The 25,373-nt window shown below is 39.2% G+C and overlaps 1 protein-coding gene across 1 annotated transcript in view; it reads right to left on the bottom strand.

Annotated features, from left to right (window-relative positions):
- Window positions 1-21,133, bottom strand: part of KDM7A (lysine demethylase 7A) — a 115,644-nt gene extending 94,511 nt beyond the window's left edge. The window contains exon 1 of the mRNA XM_074193560.1: window positions 20,932-21,133. Within this exon, the coding sequence (XP_074049661.1) occupies window positions 20,932-21,125 (194 nt within the window). The 5' untranslated portion in view covers window positions 21,126-21,133. The remainder of the gene's footprint in view (window positions 1-20,931) is intronic.
- Between the last annotated feature and the right edge of the window lie 4,240 nt (window positions 21,134-25,373).

The raw sequence follows: 25,373 nt of genomic DNA, 5'->3' as shown, positions 1-25,373 counted from the left end.
TTGTATAAATAAATGTGTCCATGACATGTGGCTTATCATTCTCTTGGCAAGAAAGATAAGCCACAGAAATAATGTTCAAGTGTCATTACCATGGTGGACCCATTAGTCTAGTATCTGGGAGATAATGACATTCAAAATTGAAAATAAAGAAACAGTTAAGACAGTAGGGCAGTTATGTGATGCAGTGGATAGAGCAATGGCCCTAAGGTCAGGAGGACCTAAGTTCAAATTCAGCTTTGACACTTAAATATTTACTTAACTCTGTGATCTTGAACAAGTCACTTAACCCCATTGCCTTGCAAAAGTTAGACACAAACCCTTCTTACAGTTATTTGGCATAGAAAAATAATACTTTAACTATTCATTTTCATATCATTTAATAAAGTCATGATTCATTTAAGGGGCAATCTGGATAATTGATTAAAACTCTTGAGGCTCTCTAACTTTGTATCCAGGTCCAGTTTTTCTTCATCACTGGCAACTGTAACTTATTTCCTTAATGTATTAATATCAATGACAATAATCTGCCCTACTGATTAATAGCTTTAATCAGAATAATTTTTAAATGCTGAAATATATAATTATATATATATACTAAAAATGTCTTAACATTTTATCAAATTTCATCAAAAAGTATAGTGATATTTTATAGGAAAAATACAAACTGAAGAACTTATAAATCTATGACTAATGCCAGATGGTTTCATTTTTTGTCTTCATATCCTAAAATCTATCACAATACTAGGCACATAATAGACTCTAATCCATAATCTATGTTATTATTGAATTGAATGTTAAATTATTCAAAAAGAGTTATAGTACTTCTCAATCTTTGACCCAGTGATTCTATTATTCAGATTGCATGTACCCTAATCATATTAAAGAGGTTTTTTAAATGTTCAGAAAAGTATTATTCATGAAAGACAAAAACCAGAAACAGCTGACATGTTCAATAACCAGTCAAATTTTGGTATATTAAAAAATGGAATTATTGTACCACAAGAAATTAGAAATGACAAGTCAAAGAACATAAAACAAGAAGACATAAAAGAATGAAGAGTAAAATATAAGTTGAGTATACAAATTAACTGTAACTAAATAAAAATAAGAGCAAAATAACAAAATTTGGAAAATAATAAGAAAAAAGTCCAGGAAAGTCCAAAGAAGCACAATGTAGTTTTTGCCACTTTCTGCTAAAGTTTCAACTTTTTCAACTTTCAAACTGAAAGTTTAAAACAAATACAAAGTAGCTAAAATGTATAATTTCACATACAGTATTTCTATACATTTGGTTTACCCTCTTAGTCCTGATTAGATTTTAGAATATAGTCAAACTTATGTCCCAATGGACAAAAACTTTTTAAATATTTCTGAAGATAGTGATTTAGTAAGTATCTTAAAATAAAAATGAATTCTTGAAGTAAATCCAACAGCAAATAGTATGGTTCAAAATAAAGATGAACATCTTCCCAAAGGTTCAAAGAAAAATAATAAATGCTATAATTGAATCCTTTGAACCCAAGTCTTCTGACACCTATTCAGCACTCTTCCCACTGAATTATGCTATTTATTTCATGTAAATATTTAAGATCAAACATAGATCATATGGAAAATTCTTAAGTCATTTTCTTCCTCAATTACTACATCTTCATCAATTAAAGTCTATCAAATATTCCTTATCTGTTTGTAACATAGGTATGTCTTTTTACATAAAAAAACTCATCTCAAAACAGTGACCATCCCTAATTTCCCAATCAATAATATTCTCCCTCAAATTTCACAAGACTATTTAGATATATTTTTCCAGGAGTCTACTGGAGCCAGTTCAATTAGGTTTTTTAGTGTGACCACTTACACCCCAGAATTCCACAAACCTTCCAAATCAGAGTTTGATTTATTATTCTGTTAACTGAGTAGACTTAGGAAAGTAATGGAGAAAATGCTAAAAATGCAAATTAAAACTTAAAAGTATGTTGTGCATAGATTTTTTCCAGAAAATATGTCAGTTGCTTCATCTGGGCTTCATACCTCTTCTAGGCTCTGTCTTATTTTATTTTTTTTTATTTATTTGGGGGGGGGGGGGGGGGGTTTGCAAGGCAAATGGGCAAGCCACACAGCTAGGTAATTATTAAGTGTCTGAGGCTGGATTTGAACCCAGGTATTCCGGACTCCAGGGCCCCAGGGCCGGTGTTTTATCCACTGTGCCACTTAGCCGCCCCCCCCCCCCAGGCTCTGTCTTAGCAAAACTTTTTAACTTCTCCTAATTCTCCATCACTTGATAAAGCTGGTAAGCATACAATAGACAATTAAAAAAGCTTCCTCAAGAAAATTATGTTTGTGACTGTAACACCTTGGAGGCAAAATGATTCTGGAACAAAACCTCTGGCTCTTTGCTTTACTATATTTGGTTGCATATAAAAAGGAAAGAAAAAAAAGTGTTTTGGAAATAAACACCAAATCAGGAAATAAACATGAAAGTGAAAACTGGGGCAGCCAGATGGCAATGAATAGAGAGCGGGCCCTGGAGTCAGGAGTACCTGAGTTCAAATCCAACCTCAGACAGGCTGTGTGGCCTTGGGCAAGCCACTTAACCTCATTTGTCTTGCAAAAACTGAAAGAAAAGAAAAGAAAAGAAAAGAAAAGAAAAGAAAAGAAAAGAAAAGAAAAGAAAAGAAAAGAAAAGAAAAGAAAAGAAAAGAGAGAAAGAGAGAGAAAGAAAGAAAGAAAGAAAGAAAGAAAGAAAGAAAGAAAGAGAAAACTGAGAAAACAAGGTTTTTATCATGAAAATGATGGGAAAGGGGCAGCTAGGTGGTGCAGTGGATAGAGAACTGTCCCTGGAGTCAAGAGTTCAAATTTGGCCTCAGACACTTAATAATTACCTAGCTGTGTGGCCTTAGGCAAGCCACTTAACCCCATTTGCCTTAAATAAAAAATTTTCAAAAAGAAAAAAAAGGAAATGATGGGGAGAAAAGTACTCTGATAATCACAGTCAAAATAGTGCAACAGTAAAGGTATAACTCTTTAAAATAATTTTGCAAAATCACAATTCAGTTTAAAGTAAAATTGTCTTTGAAGATTTTTGGAGCCCTTTGAAATATAAAATCAGCCCCCCTAACAAGAGAGAGAGAGAGAGAGAGAGAGAGAGAGAGAGAGTGTGTGTGTGTGTCTGTCTTGTTTACAGAAGAATGGTTTCACGGCCATTTGGTGAGAAGGCCAGTGACAACTTTAGCACTTTTCATTGTCTTACTCTTCAGATACTGTTGCTTAGCTGGCATTCTTCTGACACTTGAAGAGAACAGAGTTGAATTAATGACTAACCAGAATGTCCTGGGACTTGAAAATATTTTCTTCCTCACTACCCCCCCCCATTATTCCCATTTATATTTTCTTTATTGATATCAGAGAGTGGCTAATTTTTTGAAATAGTTTCTTTAAGTTTTTATTTAAGGCAATGGGGTTAAGTGACTTGCCCAAAGTCACATGGCTAGGCAATTATTACCTGTCTGAGGCTGGATTTGAACTCAGGTCCTCCTGACTCCAGGGTCGGTTCTCTATCCACTAGCTTCCCTGAAATAGTATTATTAATACGCTTGGTTAGCTGTTTTCCTAATATCTAAAATGTCTTCTCCCTCTCCTATTCATCTACCAAAATACTATACCATCCTCTAAAGTCCAATGCAAATGCTCCCTCCCTTAAAGCTATCTCCAACTGTTCCAGCTGTAAATTATTTTTCTCTCTTTAAACTTCTTATGACAACTGTTGAAGTATACTTATTAACATTTATCAATACTAAGCATTAAGTGATGATATAATCTCATGTCTTAACAACTGGAATGTAAACTGCTTGAAGTCAAGAAATTTTTATCACAGTTTGTGTCTTTGATTAGAACCCAAGCACAGCTTTGGGTATCACAGCAGTGATAATCAATAAAATGTCTCATAGAATCACAGGATCTCAAGATTATAAAGGACTTCAGAGGCCATCTAATACAATCTTAAAAAAATTTTTTTTTCCCAAATTAGACTAGGGCTTTTTTTATTTACTCAAAAAAAAATCTTTCTGTTTTAATCCCTAGACTTCTAGTGAAAAAGAATCCATTGCAACCCAAGACAACACATTCCATTTTTGGATAGATGGCTCTATAAGAACTTTTTCCTTTTGTCCAGCAAATTCTACCCACTCCTAATCTTTATATCTTTATAACTTAACTCAACACCCAGCAATAGGGATCTGCAATTAATCAACAATAAGCATGAATTAAGCATCTATGTTTGGAGATAGGAATACAAATACAAAATATGAAACAATTATTACTCTCAAGGAACTTCCATTCCATCAAAAGAAAACATGAACATATCCAAGTATATTGAGAATTTGATGCCTGTCCTTCATTCTTAAAGACCAATGTACCTCACTTTGAAAACTACACATAACTAACAGACACTCAGAGACACACAACAAAACTATATAAATAAATAACTAAACAAAGAGGAAGAGTATAAGCATTTAAATAGTATCTACTATTTGCCAAACACTGCTGAATACACATTTTACAAATATCTTATATACTGCATATGATGAATACAAAAGCAGGGTAGTTTGGGTTATTAGGTCAAACTTCATGCAGAAGATAGTCTTTAAGTTACTTCTTCAAGGAAATGAGCAACTCAATAAGGTAGGAACAGAGAATTATGCATGAATAATAGAGGTCAGGGGAATAATGAATGAAGTTAAAAAAAAAAATTAGGATGCATTTAGGTAGTCAGTCTTTAACACCAGAACTTAGAAAATCCTCCAAGGATCAAGCTGAATCAATTAATATACATTTTTTAATTGAAAAAAAAGGCAAAGTAAATCAAAATAGTATGATGAAAATGATTTTCATCAGTCTTACTATTATTAAAAGCAAAACACATAATTTTATATTTAAATAAAGAGGTGTGGAGCGGCTAGGTGGAGTAGTGGGGGGGCGGCTAGGTGGATAAAGCACCGGCCCTGGAGTCAGGAGTACCTAGGTCCAAATCCGGTCTCAGACACTTAATTACCTAGCTGTGCGGCTTTGGGCAAGCCACTTAACCCCGTTTGCCTTGCAAAAAAAGAAAAAGAAAAGAAAAAAAAAACCTAATAAATAAATAAAAATAAAGAGGCGTTTGAGAAATTTACTGAATGACATAGTCAGATATTCACTTAAGATCAATTTGACCGGCAATGTGGAGGATTGTAATGAAAAGAGGCTTGAGGCAGGAAGCCCATAAGGAGGTCACTGCAACAGCTGAGGTAAAAAATAAGAAGCATTGAACTAGGCAATGGTTGTAGAAGGCACTGGTGTTGAGGAGGCAAAAACTGACTAGCTACATGGGAGGAGGGAGAGTGAAGAATAGAGATTATGAACATGGAAGACTGGAAGAATGCTGGGGCCTTTGACAGAAACTGGAAATTTTAAGAAAGTGTGGATTTAGGAAAACAATGAGTTGTTTTGAATATGCTGAGTCTGAGATGCCTCCAGGACAGCCAGCATGAAATGTTTAGTAGGCAGTTTGTATGTTGGACTTAAGCTCAGAAGAGATATCTGGGCTTAATAGTTACACATTAAATCACCTGCAGAAAGATAACTAAACTCATGAAGTAGATTAGATTATCAAGAGAGACTGTGTATAAAGAAAGAAGAGGGCTCAGGAAAGAACCTTGGGAACACTCACAGAGGACATGATATAGATAAGCTATCAAAAGAGATGACAACAATATGGTCAGACAAACAGAACCAGGAATCAGTAATGTCACAAAACAGAGAGAGAGAGAGACTGAATGACAATATGTAAATGCAGCAGAGAGATCTGGTAGAGTGAGAACTTAAAAAAAAAGACTTTGATTTGGCAATGAAGCAATGGTTGATCACTCTGGGGAAAAAAAGAGATTTCAAATGATCAATGACATCAGAAGCCAAAATGGAAAAGAGTTCAGGGAGATAAAAGGCAGGAGCAGGCAGCACATAAGTAACAACTTTTTCAATGAGTTTGGCTATGAAAGAAAGAAGAGACATAGGATGATAGATAAAGAAAATGGTACGGAATAAGAAATTTTTTTTTTGGTCTGGTTTTGGTTTTTTGCAAGGCAATGGGGTTAAGTGACAAGTAGTAAAGTTTTGATTTTTTTTTTAGGGAGAGGATCTGGTCATATGTAAAAACAGTGGGAAAGATATCAATTAATAGGGAGAGATCAAAGATTTGAAAGGGAGAGGAAATGATTGAATGATGTAATGCACTAAAGAAAACTGGAGGGGATGAGAATCAATCAATAGAGAGGAAATGCTTTAGTTAAAAAAAAAGGTCACATCATTATTAATCAGAAACTGATAGAATAGAGGATACGGTCTGATGCCAAAAGGTTCCTAAAATGAATACACAAAGAAGAGGGAGTTCATGGCAAATGTCCTCAATATTCTCAGTAGAGTCATGGTTCTCCGCTGAAAAAGTAGGAAATGGGGAAAGTATGATAGATTTACAGAGAAAAGAGCTTTGAAATAGCTTTTGTAAATAGTGAAATAGAGAATCAATTAAGGAAAAATATAAAAATTGCCTTCCAGCTTTGAGGGACTCAGTTGAAATCAGATGACAAATTGAAGTATACCCAATCAGCACGTTTATGTGAATTCCTCCAATTCCATTCAGCAGTATGTGAGAAGGCTCACAAGGGGAAATAATACAAGATTGGGATTTAGCATGAAATGAACAGTGATAGGACAAAAGGATGAAAAATTTGAGGATGGAAGAGTAGAACTGAACTGTCAACTCTAGGGTTGACTAATTGCCTAAGAAAGCACTGTGGGGACAGTTAAATAGTGCAATGGATAGAGCACGAGCCCTGGAGTCAGGAGGAATAGAGTTCAAATTTGACCTCAAACACTTAATAATTAATAATAGCTGTGAGAACTTGGGCAAGCCACTTAACCCCATTACCTTAGTAAGAAAAAAAAGGAAAAAACAAAAAGGCTATGATCAGGGTTAGCTAAGTGGTGCAGTGGATAGAGCATTGGCTCTGGAGTCAGGAAGATTGGGTCCAAATCCAGCCTCAGACACTTAATTACTTAGCTGTGTGACCTTGAGCAAGTCACTTAACCCCTCTGCCTTGCAAAAAAAAAAAAACCCAAACAAACCACCTAAGAAAGAACTGTGTGAGGTATTAGAGATTGCAATAAAAATAAAAGAATAGATGTAGAAGGAATAAGGCATAGGATAAAGTGGAATAACAGAAGACTGTGATAGGATACATTTAAGAAAAAGATTTACTCAAAGAAAATTTAAGTGTTACTTATAAGATTTTAATCTAAAGCAGAAAAGGATATCAGATGTCATTAGACCAGCCTACTCTATTTGCAAATGAAGAAATTGAGAGCAATGGAGATTGAGTGATTTGTCCAGAGGTACTCAGGTCTAAATGGCAAGATTTGAATCTACTGTTCTACTGTCTCTTAATTTCCATTAGAGGTCCACCTATAATTTCACAAAAGCTTCCCCTAAAATTCATTCAATTACTTCAATATTTCACTAGATTATGTTATCATCTTGTTTTGTTCTTGTCCATTTCTTGTTTAATTCAATTCTTGTCCACGTCCTGCCAAAATCCTATACAGGAATCCACCTAAAATGCTAGGAGACCTCCTCTGGATCTCAATATTATATTGAGTATCAAGACAGCACATGGGCATTAACTGTGTTATCTTTCCCACTGGCTCTATCTATACTCAGCTCACCTCTTTTCCAGTTATACATCACTAGGACGTTAACTTTTATACCACTTCTTGAACACAAATCACCACTGGTAACATGTTGCAGCCTATTTATACCTTGGGTAACTTGCAACTTTGATTCCTTGAAGAGTCCATGATTCACAGCTAAGCATCAGCAATAGCATAAAAATAATGGTGTCAAAAATATAAGGGTTTTGTTTATTTCGGGGAGAAGAATGTGGTCACTGAAAATTGTATACAGGTTCACAAATATAATTCAGTCTGCTTTCTTCTTCCTATAAAATTCCAAACCCTTGTGACTATCCATTTATAATGTCTGACTGAACTCCATGGATCCAAATGTCCATTAGGACAACTCATTCAATCACAAATGCTCACAAAAATTAATCTTCATATGGTCAGAAGAATTTACTATAACTTATAGATTGTGGTAATAAAATTAATTACCACTGTGTGCAACCAATTATAAAAAACAATAACAAAGCAGGCTACTTCTGATAACATCATCTAATGTTGCCTGAGTACCCTACATAATTAATTATATTAGAAGGTTTAACTACTATAGTATGGCTTTCTATTATGAAATTATCACCAAAAACAACAAAAACACATTCAAATAAAATCAAAATATTCTAAAAGTAAAAAAAAGCTATCTTATTTAACTTCCACCTTTACTTAAAAATAAACTTGTATAAAAGACATTTTACCTCTTTAGATTCATCCCTCCTCAGACTCTAATCTATTCAACAACCATTACTTTAGTATCATCAATTTAATAGCACCTATTTTGTGATCAGATCTATCCTAGGTATTTCAGAGATTCCAAAATATGAGACATAATCCTTGCCTTTACAATGTATTGGGATAAAAATCTGGCACAAATAAGACAATTAAATACTACAGTATTCATAAAGTGTTAAAGTATATGGTACATGTAAGTGGAATTCCACTGAAGATAGACATCAATATCTAGGAAGATTTTACTGGATAACATGTACCTTTGAACTGAACCTTGAGAGAGAAATGCAACTTAAAGAAAACAAGGTAGGACAAGCAAAGTATAATAAAAAAATGAACAAATGAGTCTAACTAAGGGCATATAAAATATACCAGAGAATAAATCCACAGTTCCTTAACCTATTCATCAATTACAGACTACCCTCTTTCACCATCTAGGTCTGGGTTTGAAGCCTGGCCCCATTGCTTGAAGCCTTTCTCACCTTGAGCAAGTAACTTTGCTTCCTGAACTTCAAAGGTATTTAACAACTAAATGGTTACCAAGCATAGACCCCAATAATTATCTAGGCTTCATCCATACCCCAAAGAAATCCCCACCATCACATACCAGACAAGTGACCATCTGGCATCTGCCTAAAGTTCTTCAATACCTTTCAAGGTAGTTCATGGCATTTACAGATGTTAGAAAATTTTTTCTGACATCACACTTAAATCTGCCTCTTTGCAACTTCCACTCACTTATCCAAGGATTATAAATCTATTGCTAAAAGTCACCCCATTTGACAGATGAAGACAAAACTGAGGCCCAGGGAGATATCAACAGAAATAGAATTTCCCCTACTTCTGTTCACACCCATATGGATACAAGTATTAATTATTGAATTGATGTTATTATAGAGGGAAGTCCTTAGTAGTATGCCATAGAGCTTGGTCTTTTGGTCTTTCCTAATCAAATATTTTCAGCAACTTGAATTAAAACAGCTTCATTAGCAAATATGCAAGTGTCACAAATTCATTTAACTATAGAAATACTCAGTCCCAATTTCTTCATCTCATTCATAAACATTTCGAAAGTCTTGATAAATAGACATATTTCTTTTTTTGTTTGTTTTTTTAAATTTATTTAAGGCAATGGGGTTAAGTGACTTGCCCAAGGTCACACAGTTAAGCAATTATTAAGTGTCTGAGGTCATATTTGAACTCAGGTCCTCCTGACTTCTGGGCCGGTGCTCTATCCACTGCTCCACCCAGCTGCCCCAAGATATAATATTTCTAACGCACTCCTTTTTTTTAGGGTTTTTTTTTTTTTGCAAGGCAAACGGGGTTAAGTGGCTTGCCCAAGGCCACACAGCTAGGTAATTATTAAGTGTCTGAGACCGGATTTGAACCCCAGGTACTCCTGACTCCAGGGCCGGTGCTTTATCCACTACGTCACATAGCCACCCCTAAAGCACTCTTCTAATCACATGTAGTCATACCACTTGAAAGGTAAATGAGGCTAATTTGTCACAACCTTGTTCTTAGGAAACCCATGCTAGTTACTAACAATTATTAACTATTAACAATTTTTTCTAAATACTCACAAACCATTCATTTAGCAATTTAATCGAGTTTTTCCAGAGACATAAAGTTTATTGTCCAATAGTTGAATCCAAAATTCCCATATCCTCCTTTTGAAAATTAGTATATTTTCAAGTTTCTTGCCTTCTGGAAACTCTTTATTATCCACAATTCCATAAAGATTACCAGTGATGGTTCTGCAATCACATTTGTAAATTGTTCCATTACCTTGGATGTAATTCCTTATTATGAAGATATGAGCTCATTTCTAGCTATTCTCTTACCATCACCAAAAACAGTTATGGTATTAAAAAGTTTCCATTCCAAGGTAGTTTTTAGTTATCAGGAAAATCTACTTTAGGAGAACACCTCATTCCCCCAAAGATTATGGATAAATGAAGTGTTACTGTATTTCTCTTATGTGTTAATAAAGCCATCTGTGAGACATATGACTCTTATTAGCCTAGGAACAATCATCGAGCTAACATTTCACTGGCTCAAAAATTATTCCACAACCAAAGATTATTGAGCACTTAGGGATCTTCCTGGGGAAAAAGCCAAAACTAACTAGGGGTTGGAGAGGGACAAAGGGAATAACAAGTTAGAGGCAAAGCAGATTCAAATTGAAAACACACACTTTTTCCCTCCCTACCACCACCACCACCACCACCACCACCACAGCATGAAATCTCCATAAGCAAAGCCAACTGTTCAAGAAAACAGGTAACAACTCAAAGTGAAAGGAAATTCAAATATACACAAACATATATCCACCCACCAAAACCATGTAAAGAACACAATTACTACACAAACTTGTACTACCACGTCACTATCAGGTTCAAAAATCTTCAGTGGTTAACTATGAATCTAAATTGTTCATTCTAGTCTTCAAAGACATCCCTCTCATCACCAGCCTCAATTATTTATCCTTTATCACTACTTATGTGAACACCTCAGCCATTCACTCACTACCCCTGACTTGTCAGTTCTTTTTGTCATCCAATGAGGTGTACACAACCCTCTAAAATTCCTTCCTCTCTATCATTCCAGAAACCTTCCCAGAATTAAATACTTTTATATCATCAGTAAAAAGAGATGGCAAAAAAATCACCCCAAGAAAGATCTGAAACAAGTTAAGAAAAGTGACCTATCCCCTACCCATAAGCACATTCTGTTAAGTCTGAAAGATTGCATCCTGGAGATGATAAAAGGTTCCAGGAAGAAGGTCAGAAAGATATTAGGAGAAAATCAGAAGCTCTATCAAAAAGAGAGGCAGATAAGGTAAACGATCTGGAGAAAGTGATGAGACTGAAGAAAGATGAGTACTCAGAAGGCAAAGAAAGTACTTCCAAGAAATAGATAACAAGTGTCAAGAGGGAAAAGAAAGACAAGGGATATTAGGTAAAGATGATTGTTCTCAGAAGAAAACTTTCTGATCTACTAGGACAAAACAAAAGAGAAAGCATAATATACAGCACAAAGGATTTTTTCAGACTCTGGCAAATCAAAATCTTCCAGTGCAGCCTATTTAGGTTAAAATGTAATTGGGAAATGTTTAACCAAAAAAAAACAATAAACATAGATAATGTTAATTTGTGATTTACTACATTAATGTGAGGCCCAAGGTTTCCATTTCTCTTTGAGTTTGACACCACTGGTCTAAGAGAGTCAATCCCTGAAGCCTTTACTGATCTCTGAAGCTAAAAGTTGCAGAGGAGGTGTTCACTTGTACTGGTTAGTTTCCTCAACCAGGAATTCCCTATGCCAGTGAAATCACAGATCCAGTTCTTATCTTTAGCCCTAGGATCAAGACAAAGAGGGTCCTGCATATGAGTGAAAGAAATTTCACATTTCCTTATCCTTTTTTATGATATGTATATATATAATAGTATAAAATCAGTCACAAAAAAAACATACTAGTAACCATTACAAGAGGTCTGTCAATAAGACCAAGTATTTTATGAGTTGCAAATATTTGGAAGAGTTACAAGAACATGTTCTTAAAAACAGTATAGTATGATAGAAATAATACAAAATTTGAAGTCAGAGACTGCAAAATGAGGGGGTTGGACGATATCATCTATAGGGTTCCTTTTCATCTCTTAATGCAAAATCTCAAAACAGGTCCATTTGGTTCCAATCTCTAGAATGACTCTTGGAAAATAAATGTCGTTCATATACAAGTCCAATATTTGTTTTATCTCTGTCTTTTGAACAGCTTTGTTTCACATTTCTACAGAAGACCAGGTCACTTATTGATAAGGACTTAAATGCATATACAAGTCCAATATTTGTTTTATCTCTGTCTTTTGAACAGCTTTGTTTCACATTTCTACAGAAGACCAGGTCACTTATTGATAAGGACTTAAATGCTCAAAAGAAAACTAAATGCAGACTCTCATTAACAAAAAAAAATTAAACTTTTAAAAAGTTAACAGTGTTGGGGGCATCTGGGTGGAGCAGTGGATAGAGCACTGGTCCTGGAATCAGGAGGACCTGAGTTCAAATCCAGCCTCAAACACTTAATAATTGCCTGGCTCTGAGACCTTGGACAAATCACTTAATCCCCGTGCCTTAAATAAACAATTTTTTTTTTTAGAGTTAACAGTGTAAAGCATTTAAAAGAATATCACTAACAATAAACTAATGAAATTTTTAAAGATATTCCTCAGAATTCCAAACTTAGCATTTAAGTGAAAAGGTAAGAAAAGGCTACTTTAATTCTTAAAATTAAGATAATTGTATCATATTTAAACTGATTTAGTCAGAAGCACAAAATATACTTACCTAGAAATCCAGATAGGTACTGGCATTGGAACTAGAAATTAGAAGTCAGAGACTGCAATGATAGGGGTCTGTTCCAATGACAGGGGTCTAATCATTATTATTTGCACCTAAACTAATTAACCTTCTTCATACTAAAAGGTTTTATTTTTGCTTTTTTTTTTTTACCACAGTTCTACTCTTCCCCTCAAACATCTCACCCCCCCATCCCAGTTTCCACTATTACTATTCTTGCTATGGGGGAAAAAAAACCTGAATTAACTTGAAAGGAAAAAGGCTTAAAATAAAAATTCAGGGTTTTTGGAAAAAAGATCTCACCTCTCAAAGAAAAAAAAAAGAAAGTAAGCCAACTTCATAGATCTGAAAGAGTTCTTAGAAATCATAGGACAAATCCTTCCACTGTGCTCTCCAGTACCTGTATAAGTAACAAAACTTACTTTCATCTTTAAAATCCTTTCCTTTCGCATCCTTCCACTGTTTGGTTCTCACAGAGACTAGCTCCCATCTGTTCAAAGTGTCTGGGGTCTTCCTTTCTCCCTCATTTCCATTCTCTTCCCTGCCACTTGCAGGTTCTCATACTACCATAACCCTTTTGTAACCTCTCCTTCAAGGTTCACTTCAACCAGATTTACCACCCAATCAAAATGTTGATAACTCCTGGCCTCCAGAACATCACCCTATCTTTCCTCAACAAGTTCAGTCTTTGGTTCATCATCTTTCTCTCCTCTGTAACTTCTGCCATAACACTAGGGGACTTCAGTCCCTATAACACTCCTTTTCAAAGACCCTGAGCTCACAGTTCCCTACTTCCCAGACCCTCTTCCTCCCCTTTAAACTTAGTCAGTGGCACTCACCTCCTAGTCGCTCCTCATACCTTCCTCATCTCCTGACATGTCCTTCCCTCATCTGTGCCTCTCACTTAACATGCCCACCTCAAGCTTTCAATGACTTCCTTCAAATCCAGCTAAAAATTCCATCTTCTGACAGGAAGACTTCCTTCTAATGATGACTTTCAATGTATCCTTTTCAAGACTTTGTTTGTACATGGAGGTTGTTTTAGGTGTTTCAACCTTAGACTATGAACTCCTTGAGAGCAAAGCCTGTCCTTTATCTTTTCTTTGTATCCTTGGTACTGAGTACAAGACTTGATATAGAGTAAACAGGTTCTTAATTAAGGATTATTGACTGACTTTCATTTTATAAGTGAGAAAACTAACACCCAGAGAAGTGAAGCAGATTCCCTAAGATCACTAGCCAGGAACAGAGCCAGGACTGAAATCACTGCCCAGATTCTCAAGATCATTCAGCATTCTCCCCTGAAGCAATTATGAAAACATATTCTTTCATACATGCTGCAAAACCCAATGAATGCTACCTAGATCTTTACTTAAAAAATAAACTTTGGATCAAAGTAATCCATAGCCATATGAAAAAATGCTCTAAATCATTAATTATTAGAGAAATGCAAATTAAAGCTTCCCTGAGGTACCACCTCACACCTCTCAGATTGGCCAGTATGACCAGGAAGGATAATGATCATTGTTGGAAGGGATGTGGGAAATCTGGGACACTATTGGTGGAGCTGTGAACTCATCCAACCCTTCTGGAGAGCTATTTGGAACTATGCCCAAAGGGCAACAAAAATGTACAATACCCTTTGACCCAGCAATACCACTACTGGGTCTATACCCTGAAGAGATGAGGAAAAAGGGTAAAAACATTACTTGTACAAAAATATTTATAGCAGCCCTGTTTGTGGTGGCAAAGAATTGGAAATCCAGTAAATGTCCTTCAATTGGGGAATGGCTTAGCAAACTGGGGTATATGTATGCCATGGAACACTACTGTTCTATTAGAAACCAGGAGGGACGGGATTTCAGGGAAACTTGGAGGGATTTGCATGAACTGATGCTGAGTGAGATGAGCAGAACCAGAAAAACACTGTATACCCTAACAGCAACATGGGGGTGATGTTCAAGCTTGAAGGACTTGCTCATTCCATCAGTACAACAATCAGGAACAATTTCGGGCTGTCTGCAAAGGAGAGTGCCATCTGTATCCAGATAAGGAGCTGTGGAGTTTGAACAAAGTACAAGGACTATTCCCTTTAATTCAGCAAAAAAGCAGATAGCTTATTGCCTGATCTTGTTACCTCTTAGACTTCTCTTTAAGGATATGATTTCTCTTTCATCACACCCAATGTGGATCAAGGTACAACATGGAAACAAAGTAAAGACTGACAGAGTGCATTCTGGGGGGGGGGGGGGGAAGCAAGATTGGGGGGAGAAATGTAAAAAGCAAACTTTGAAATCTGAAAATAAAAACAGATCATAAGCTTTTCAAAATGTAGAAAAGAAAGCTAGAAACTACTGAAAAGTTAATCTCAATGTCCAAAGACAGTAATATTGAATGATAACTTATTGAGAAATCAATAACCAGCATTTAGGAATGCTTATCATGTAGCAGGCACCATGCCATGGAAACGTTTGATGGTTTAAATTCTACTAATGCATTTAATAATGCCTCACATCTAGAAGCTGCTTAACAAACATCTATTGATAGACTAATTATTCAAATTTTTTTTGATTCTTTAATTTTTCTAGTCAAGTGAACAAACCCTTTATTAAAGATCTACCATGGGTCAGGCTTTGTGCTCAGCACTGGGGAACAAAGGGGGTGGGGAAACTTGTCCCCAAGATGTTCACATTCTAATGGCTCCAATAATGTGGAAACAAGTATGTAGATACAAAGTATAAATACAGTGTAGATGAACCCAAGAAAAGAAGAAATTCCTAGCTGAGGAACTCAGAAAAGCCTCCCCTAGGCTCAGCAGCAGGATCTTAACAGAGACAGAGGAGGCAAAGCACAGCAGGCCTGGGAGCACAGACTCCGGAGTCTATTCCAGTGACTGGGACTGCTAGAACAGAACACACCTGGGGAGTGGAGTAAGAAAACTGCAAGGCAGGAAGAGGACAAGCTGTGAGGAGTTTCCATTTAACCCTGGAGGGAAGAGGGAACCACTGCAGTACCCTCCCAGAGGTAGGAGGTGGGAGAGCAAAGAATGGAAAACTCAAGTCCAGAAAACCTGTTAGAAGGCAACAGTACAGATAAAAGGTTGTATACATGAAAAGAAGAGAATGCATATGATTGTATCCTCAAAGTTAGAAACGGGGGCGGCTAGGTGGCATAGTGGATAAAGCACCGGCCTTGGAGTCAGGAGTACCTGGGTTCAAATCCAGTCTCAGACACTTAATAATTACCTAGCTGTGTAGCCTTGGGCAAGCCACTTAACCCCATGTGCCTTGCAAAAACCTTAAAAAAAAAGTTAGAAACAGCAAGATTCAGCAATGGATTGTTTTATTTAGAATGAGGGTGAGGAGTCAAAGATGACAATGAGGTTTAGTTCTTTAGTGACTTAGAGCCTTCACAACGACAGGAAAGTTGGAGGCTAGAGGTTGAAGGAGGGACCTAGAAAGAGAACAGGTTTCTGTTTGAGCATATTGAATTTGAAAAGTCAAGAGATGCTGGGGTTGGATTAAACAGATCTTGGAATCACTTGCACAAAGGTAACTGAACTCATGGGAGCTAAAAAGATCAGCAGGCAGGATACCATAGAAGGCAAAGAGGCTCAAAAAAGAACCTTGATCAATGAAGAACCAATAAAGGAGACTGGGAATAAAACAGAATAAAAGAAAGGTCAGAAAACTAGTAAGGAAAGAGAATTCAGATGATTTGTATGAACTGATACAGAGTGAAGTAAGAATCATCTGAAATACAATTTATATTACAACATATTAAGGGTAACAATTCTAAAAGGTTTAAGAACTCTAATCAAATACAACGACCAAACAAAAGTCCAGAGGATGATGAATGATATGGCCCTCTTCCTGAAACAGAAGTGATAAACTGCACCCAGTAACCCTGCATGTCATATAAGGTTCTCTTTTGAGTCCTCTTTGCCTTCTATGATATTCTGCCTGGTCTTTTTAGCTCCCAGAGCTCAGATATCTTTCTGCAAGTGACTCCAAGATCTATTTATCCAACCCCAGCATCTCTTAACTTTTCAAATTCAAAATTCAGAAGATGTATTTTTTTTTTTTTGGAAAATGAACAATGTAGGGTTTGTTTTCCTTGATTATGCATATTTGTTCTAAGGGTTTTGTTTTTCTTTCTTTTTTTTCCAATGGGGGGAGGTTAGTGAGAGGAAAATAAAATACATATTTGCTCATTGAAAGATAAAATAACTTTTCAATTGTCAGAATATCCTGGAAGAGGGGTAATCAACAGTGTTAATTACTGCAAAGAAGGATCAGTATTGAGAAAAGGCCATGGAATTTGGCAATCAAGAGATCAATGGAGAAGGCAGTTTCAGTTGAATAATGAAGACTGAAATTGGAATATAAAGGGTTTAAGAGAGTAAGAGAAGGCAGATGGGGCGGGGGGAGGTTGGTGGGACCATGCAGAGTGTCAGGTCTTCAGTTAGAAAGACTCTTCCTAGGACTCTGCCTTACCCTGGTCTCAATCTTCGAGGATACAATCATATACATTCCCTTCTTTTCGTGTACATAACCTTTTGTCTGTACTGTTGCCTTCCAACGGGTTTTCTAGACTAGAGTCTTCCCAACTGAATCCATCCTCTGTTTCTCCCGTGACCCCTCCATTCCCCCACCCCACCTCAGGAAGGGGACTGCAGTGGTTCCCTCTTCCCTCCAGAGTTACATGGAAACCCTTCACAACCCGTCCCCTTCCTGCCTTCCAGTTTTCTTACTCTACTTTCGGTGTGTATTCTGTTCTAGCAACCCTCACCGGAACATTTGACTCAGTTTCCTCATCAGCAAAATGAGGTGGAGAAAGAAATGACAAACCACTCCAGTACATCTGCCAAGAAACCCCCCCAATGTGGACACAAAGAATTGAACATGACTGAACAACAAGGAAAGAAGTAGAGGGATGGGGGGGTAGTTTTCTGAAGGGATTGAGCAACAATCAGGAGCAAAGATATAGGATTTTTAGATGGGATGATTTAATCAAAGGCTTTTGTTCTTTTTTTAGGGAGGGGAAAATCTGAATCAGTTTGTAAGCAGCTCAGAGGGGTTTTGTAAGATATATTAGTGCTCATTGATATTTACAATAGTTATTTTAAAAGCTGAAGGGGGTGGCTAGGTGGCACAATGGATAGAGCACCGGCCCTGGAGTCAGGAGTACCTGAGTTCAAATCCTGCCTCAGACACTTAATAATTACCTAGCTGTGTGGCCTTGGGCAAGACACTTAAACCCCATTGCCTTGCAAAAACTTAAAAAAAAAAGTTGAAGGAGAAGAAAAAATCTTAAATTAATCAGTTCAACTATGTAGTCAGCAATTTTGTTTTTGAGAAAGAGAAATGCCTCATTTATCTGACACATGAAAGAAAATAGCCCTTGAAAAAACTAACAAACTAACCTAAAAACCTTTTATGGACTTCATTCTAAAATAATTAAGAACAACAAATTTATTCACCAATATGAGAACCTTGATACTTGAATAAAATTACAAATAAATGGAAATACTACTTCACTAAATTTATGAACTACATTATCCCCAAAAAGGAGGTATAGGTAAACACAAGGATTCCTCATTTACCTGCAGTATCAAGAAGTGGGATATTCCTTGTAAATTAAAGAAGATGATTGTCTGCCCCCATTAGAAAACAAACTCCTTCAGATCAGGAACTTAAATGATTTTCTATCTGTAACCCCAGTGCTTTAAAATAATATTTGGCATATAGGAAGATAATAAATGTTTTTTTCAAATGCATTATTCATTCCCAGAAAAAAAAAGATTTTTAGTTTTATATTAGCTTCCAAAACTGTTCTTGCCCCCCCCTTTTTCCTTTCTCCATTCTGTTCCTAGTCATCTCATTGATTCCTGTGGTTTTAATTATCACTTATATGCAAATGACTCTCCAAATCTATTATCTCTACTCTTGTACTCAGGTGACAATCTAATTCAATGTTCAAAACTGAATTATTCATCTTCCCACCCTCCCCCCAAAAAAATCTATTCCAATTTATCTTCTGTTTTTGTTGATAGTAGCGCCACTGACCCAGTTATCCATAGCTCAAAAACCTTTCGAGTTGCCTTTGACTCTTCTTTCATCCTACACAATTAATCCATTAATTCTGACTGCTACCTCTCTCCCTCCCTCCTTTACCCCTCTTTCCTATTTTTTGCTGCTGCCACTCTAGGACTGGTTACCCAACTGCCCTGTCTTTTAAGTTATTCTGTAAAAGCTTTCCAGCTAGTCTAATGTATTAAACAGTAACTAAGTACCAGGGACTGAAATAGTAGCTGGGGAAATAAAGACAAAAATCTTAAAAAAATCTCTTCTCTCAAAGAAGTAGGTTTTCTACCAGGTTAAAAAGCACCTATACAAATAGAAAACACAAAATAGATCTGTATCAGTTCTTTTAAGGAGTACATAGCAATTGCTTGTAAAGGGGAAAAAATATATATTTATAATATAAAGTTTTTATATAATAATAGGGTCGCTTAATATTAATCTATTGATGGGTCAATATATAATATTAATACATTAATATATTATATTAAGAAACCCTATCACCAAAATTAACCCAATATGCTAATTTTTGAAAATATTGTTGTATCAAAATAGTGCAATTCCACAAAATTTCCAATCACTACCATTTTTCAAACTGCATACTATTATTCATTTTACTTTGAAAGTAAAATATCAAATGTTTGAAAGAAAATGCTCTAACGGATAAAAGTTTGTTCTAGCACTCTATTTACAATAAAATCACGCAAGTTTATTTGGCAAAGGAAATCTTGCTTTCTTTAACTTTCTAGCTTCCTCACTTCATTTTTTTTTAGGTTGTTGTTTTTTTTGCAAGGCAAACGGGGTTAAGCGGCTTGCCCAAGGCCACAGAGCTAGGTCATGATGAAGCGTCTGAGGCCGGATTTGAAGCCAGGTCCTCCTGACTCCAGGGCCGGTGCTTTATGCACTGTGCCACCTAGCTGCCCCTGCCCTTATAATTTTATAGTTAAACGCCGGTGATAAGTTTCTTTGTGAAAGAAGTTTAACAGATTGTTGTCGATAAAACTATGAAAGACATGTAAAAGTGAAATAATCTGCTTTTTAAACTATATCCACTTTTTGGGTTTTTAGGGTTTTGCGTGGCAAACGGGGTTAAGCGGCTTGCCCAAGGCCACCCGGCGAGGTGATGAGTAAGTGTGTGAGACCGGATTTGAATTCAGACACTCCTGACTCCACCGCACCGCCCGGCCGCCCCGAAACTGGATCTACTTTTTAAGAAAAAATTAAATACAGGACAAACGTGGGCACATGCACGAGAAGTTACTGGTGATTCTGTTCGGCGTTGCGCCTTCTTCACGCACAGCCCAGGAGTATGAAGGGGCGCTCCGCGGCGGCGGCGGACAATGCGCCCGGCCCGGCCCGGCCCGCCCGGCCCGGCCCGCCCGGGGCACCTCGCAGCTCCCACCGTAGTGTGCGACGCTGAGCGTCCGCTTCGGGGCGCCCCCCGAGGACGCCCCGGGCCCGCGGCCGGCTGCCCCCGCAGCTCCCCTCCCGAGCCAGCCGGGGGCGCCCGAGACGCTGGGCCCCGTCCGGCGCTGGGCGGAGGGCGGGGGGGGGGGGGGTGTATTTAAATGTCCCGCTGTCAATCAAAGGGCATTCCCCGCAATCGCAGGCTCCGGGGCTCCGGGGCGGGCCCGGGACGCGGGCCGGGCCGGGGCTCGGCCGCAGCTCGCCTCTTTGTTCGGCGCCCCGCGGGAGCCTCACGCCGAGGGCCCGGGGCGGGGGCCGCCTCCGCGGCAAAGTTTGTCCCGGGGCCGGGCCCGGGCCCCCGGCCGCGCCGCCGCCGCCCCCCATCTGTTGCTGTGTTTACTTGCGCACGGCGGCCCGGCCGGGGCTTTCCATTGGCGGCGGCGCGACGTCGCGCCCCCGACGCAAGCGGAGGGGAGCCCGCGGCGGGGCCGGCGGGGCCGGGCCGGGCCGGCGCCCCCCCCCCGCCCGGGCCCGCACAACTTCGCCGCCGGGCCCCTTTGTTCCCGGCGCCGGGGCTCCGCGGGCGCTCGCCTACCTGCCGTGGAACCAGTCCTTGCAGATGTCGCACTCGATCATGAAGCGGCTCACGTCGTAGGGCTGCCGGCACACGCAGTACACGGGCGGCGGGGGCGGCGGCGCCGAGGCCCGGCCCGGGGCCGCCACGGACACCGCGGCCGGGGCCGCCTCGGCGGCCGCTCCGGCGCCCACCGCCGCCGCCGCTCCGGCCATCTTTAAAAGACGCTCGCTCGCTCGCCCGCCCGCCCGCTCGCCCGCTCGCTCCCTCGCCGACTGGAGCGAGCCCCCCGCCAGCCAGCGCCGCCTCCCGCGGCCGCGGCGCCACAGCAGCGGCGGCGGCGGCGGCCCCGGCGACGGCAACAGCGCCGCGGCGCGCGGACCGGCGGCCGAGCAGCCACGAGCGCGCGCGGCGGGAGCGCGCCTGCGCCCGGCCCGCGCGCGCGCCCCTCCCGGCGCTCCTCGCGAGGACGTGCGCACACACGCACGTCCCGGCGTCCGGCGCGCGCTCCCGCCTTCCTTGTCTGCCCGGGGCCGAGCGGCCCGGAGGGCACGGCGGGGGAGGGGCGGGGCGCCGGCCGCGCGGAAGCCGCCGGGGCGGCCGGCCGGGGCGGGCCCGCGTCGCCCTGCTCCTCAAAGAATAAAATAGAAAGTGCCCGGGCCGGCCCGAGGCGTCCGGGCGGCGACCAAAGTCCGGTAAAAGTGGGGGGCGGGGGGCACGGAATCCCGCACCCGCCGGCCCCGGCCCCGGAGCTCCCGCCGACAAAACTTTTTCTCGGGTTCCCACACGCCAGTGGGGCCGGGCACGGGGCGGGGGGACGGCGAGGATCCTCCTCCGCGCCCACCGGAGCCCCCCGAGACAGCCGAGGAAGCTGGCACTCGGCCCCCGCGTCCTCCCGATCCTTTTGTTTTCTTAGCTTTGTTTTTTTTTTACAAGGCAAATGGGGTTAAGTGCCCACGGCTAGTCGTGACGAAGTGCCTGAGGTCGGATTTGAACCCAGGTCCTCCTGACTCCAGGGCCGGCGCTTTTCCTACTGCACCACCTAGCCGCCCCTTTTCCATAGTTATCTTTTTTTTTTTTTAGGTTTTTACAAGGCAAATAGGGTTAAGCGGCTGGCCCAAGGCCACCCAGCTAGTCATGATGAAGCGTCTCAGGCCGGACTTGAACTCGCGCCACCTGGCCCAGGTCGTCCTGATTCTTTAAGGACCTCGTGCCAGCCAGCGGAGATCACCCCAAGGGGACTGCCCTATTCGCTGTCTTTATTGATTATACTGACAAAAAAATAACCCCAACAATACTTAACATTTTCAGGTAATATGGATTAAGCGAGATGGGAGACCACCCGAATCCCCGGAATCCCAAATTCTAAACGGACCACCCCCAGGGGCCTGGCCCATTATCCTGAAGAAAAAAAAATCACAGTATAGGAATGAAATGAGGTGGGAGACAACACAAATCTACCATAATACCAAATTCAAAACTGATCACCCCCCCCCCCCCCCCGGGGCCTGGTCCATTCAATATCAATCTTAATTGTCCTGAGAAAAAAAATAGTTGCAACAATGCTTAAATCTTTTCAGGTAATAGGAATTAAATGAGGTGAGAGACAACACAGATCTACCATAATATCAAATTCAAAGCTGATCACCCTGAAGAATACCATCTATATATCCAAAGAAAGAACTGTGGAGTTTAAACAAAGATTATTACCTTCAATTTTTTTTTTTTTTTAGTCTTAGATTTCGCTCTGATCTTGTTATCTCATACTTTTTGTTTCTTCCTTAAGGATATGATTTCTCTCTCATCACACTCAGTTTGGATCAATGTACAACATGGAAACAAAGTAAAGACTGATAAATTGCTTTCTTTGGGGGGTGGGGGAGGGAACTAAGATTGGGGGAAAAATTGTAAAACTCAAAATCTTTAATAAAAAAACTTAGGTTTTACATAATTTTGCTATCTCTAATATTTGCTTCTATGCATACCATGGAGGCAAATGTAAAGACTGACAAATTGCCTTCTGGTGGGGGGAGGGAAGGGGGTGCAAAATTCAAAATCTTTGGGGCAGCTAGGTGGCCCAGTGGATAGAGCACCAGCCTTGCAGTCAAGGAGGACCTGAGCTCAGATTTGACCTCAGACACCCAAGGCCGTGTGGCCTTGGGTAAGCCACTTAACCCCATTTGCCTTGTAAAAAAAACTAAAAACAAAAAAAAAATCTTACCAAAAAATGATTGCTAGAAACTGTTATTGTATATAATTGAAAAACAAATATGTTTTAAAAAAGGGGCCTAGGGGCGGCTAGGTTGTGCAGTGGATAAAGCACCAGCCCTGGAGTCAGGAGTACCTGGGTTCAAATCCGGTCTCAGACACTTAATAATTACCTAGCCGTGTGGCCTTGGGCAAGCCACTTATAAAAACTTATAAAAAAAGGGGGGGCCTGGCCCATCCAATATCAATATTGATTATACTGAGAAAAAATTAATTGTAACAGTGTTTAATATTTCCAGGTAGTATGGATTAAATGAGGCAGGAGACAATACAAATCTACCATAATACCAAATTCAAAACTAATCATCCCCAGGGGCTTGGCCCATTCAATATCAACACTGATTATTCTGAGAAAAAATATAATTGCAACTTTGCTCACCATGTTTTCAGGAATTATGAATTAAATGATGTTGGAAGATAGAATTCAAAATTTTCAAAATACCAAATTCAAAGTTACAAACCTGGCAAAAGGACCTCTATGGAAGCAGCATAAATCCAAAAAAGACAAGTTTATAAATTGGCAAAGTAAGGAACAACAATAGCAACCATGACTTGGCAAGTATATAGCAGAAAAAGAACAGGAAGTCCTAAGTAACAAGAAAGATGTGAACACAATTGTGTGAAGAGCCACCGTGATCCTGCAGTATGTTTAGAAGTAGCTTGCAAAAGCAGACAAGCTTCTACTTAGAATTAGATTCTAATTCCATCCCTACTGGTCAAGTTTGTTACTAGCTGAGTAATTTAGGGGGGCCTCTCTGATTCAGTTTTTCCTCATCTAAAAAGTTGGAGACAATATCTGTCCTACCTCTTTCAAAAAGTTTTTGTAAAAATATAAATTTATAATGCAAAGTTTCATATAATAATGATGATAATAGATGAATAGTAACCTCAAGATTTCCAAAGTATTTGGGGCAGCAGCTAGGTGGCACAGTGGATAGAGCACCAACCCCAGAGTCAGGAGGATCTGAATTCAAATCCAACCTTAGAAACGTATTGCCTATTGACCCTGAACAAGTTACTCAACCACATTGCCTTGCAAAAAAAAAAAAAGTACATGTGCCAAAAGACTGTACTATTGTATTCATTTAAAATGCTCATTTTCAAGTAAGAGAGGTCCCCATGCAAAAGAAAAACTAACAATGGTAGATTTATAAGGAAAAAAGCTTAGCCCCCAAAAAAATTCCAAAGTGTCTTTGCCTGAATCATGTCACTTGATTATATGTACAATATTATTCAAAGACAATCAGGGCCCAGTAGCTGACAGATTCTAAAAAGACCATAGGAGAGATTCATGGGGAAGAGGGTGGTAGGAGAAGAAATGATAAGTCCTGAGAATTGAGAGAATAGAAAAGTAGTCAACCATGTCTCAAAGTCAAGAAAGGTGTGTCATTAATTGAATCTCCCAACTGGGAAAAGATAGGTACTTTTCCTTTTCCTTCTGTCCTTAGTGACTAGCACCTTGCCTGGATTCTTCTAGGCACTTAACAAATGTTTTTTGTTTGTTTTTGTTTTTAGATTTTTCAAGGCAGCAGGGTTAAGTGGCTTGCCCAAGGCCATACGGCTAGGTAATTATTAAGTGTCTGAGGTCGGATCTGAACTCAGGTATTCCTGACTCCAAGGCTGGTGCACAAATGTTTTTCAACTGAATGACTGTCAGGACACTGGTAGTATCAGTCCTCTGGAATCATATTCTGTCATTGAAATATTTGGAATCCTCAAATCTTTCAAAGTTCTTTTTCTTTATAACGTTATATAAATTAAGAAGCTAATTTCTTAAAATTTCATTATTAGACTAGGAGATCAAGGAATAGTTTACCTGTCAAATCTATGGAAAGGGAAGCAGTTTATGACCAAGGAAGAGATGGAAAACATCATTAAAAAACGAACCAGATAATTTTGATTACATTAAACTAAAGCTTTTGCACAAATAAAACCACTGTAACCAAGATCAAAAGAAATGTAGTAAATTGGGAAATAATTTTTACAACTAGTATTTCTGACAAAGGACTCATTTCTAAAATATATAGAGAACTGAGTCATTTATAAAAAAAAAAAAAACTAAGCCATTCCCCAATTGACAAATGGTCAAAGGATATGCAAAGGCAATTTACAGATGAGGAAATCAAAGCAATCATAGTCATATGACAAATTGCTCTAAATCATTACTGATTAGAGAAATGCAAATTAAAGTATCT

Source organism: Macrotis lagotis, chromosome 7 (assembly GCF_037893015.1).
Source record: "Macrotis lagotis isolate mMagLag1 chromosome 7, bilby.v1.9.chrom.fasta, whole genome shotgun sequence".
NCBI lineage: Eukaryota > Metazoa > Chordata > Mammalia > Peramelemorphia > Peramelidae > Macrotis > Macrotis lagotis.
Note: the sequence above shows the minus strand (reverse complement) of the source record. Positions and strands in the feature narration are given on the sequence as shown.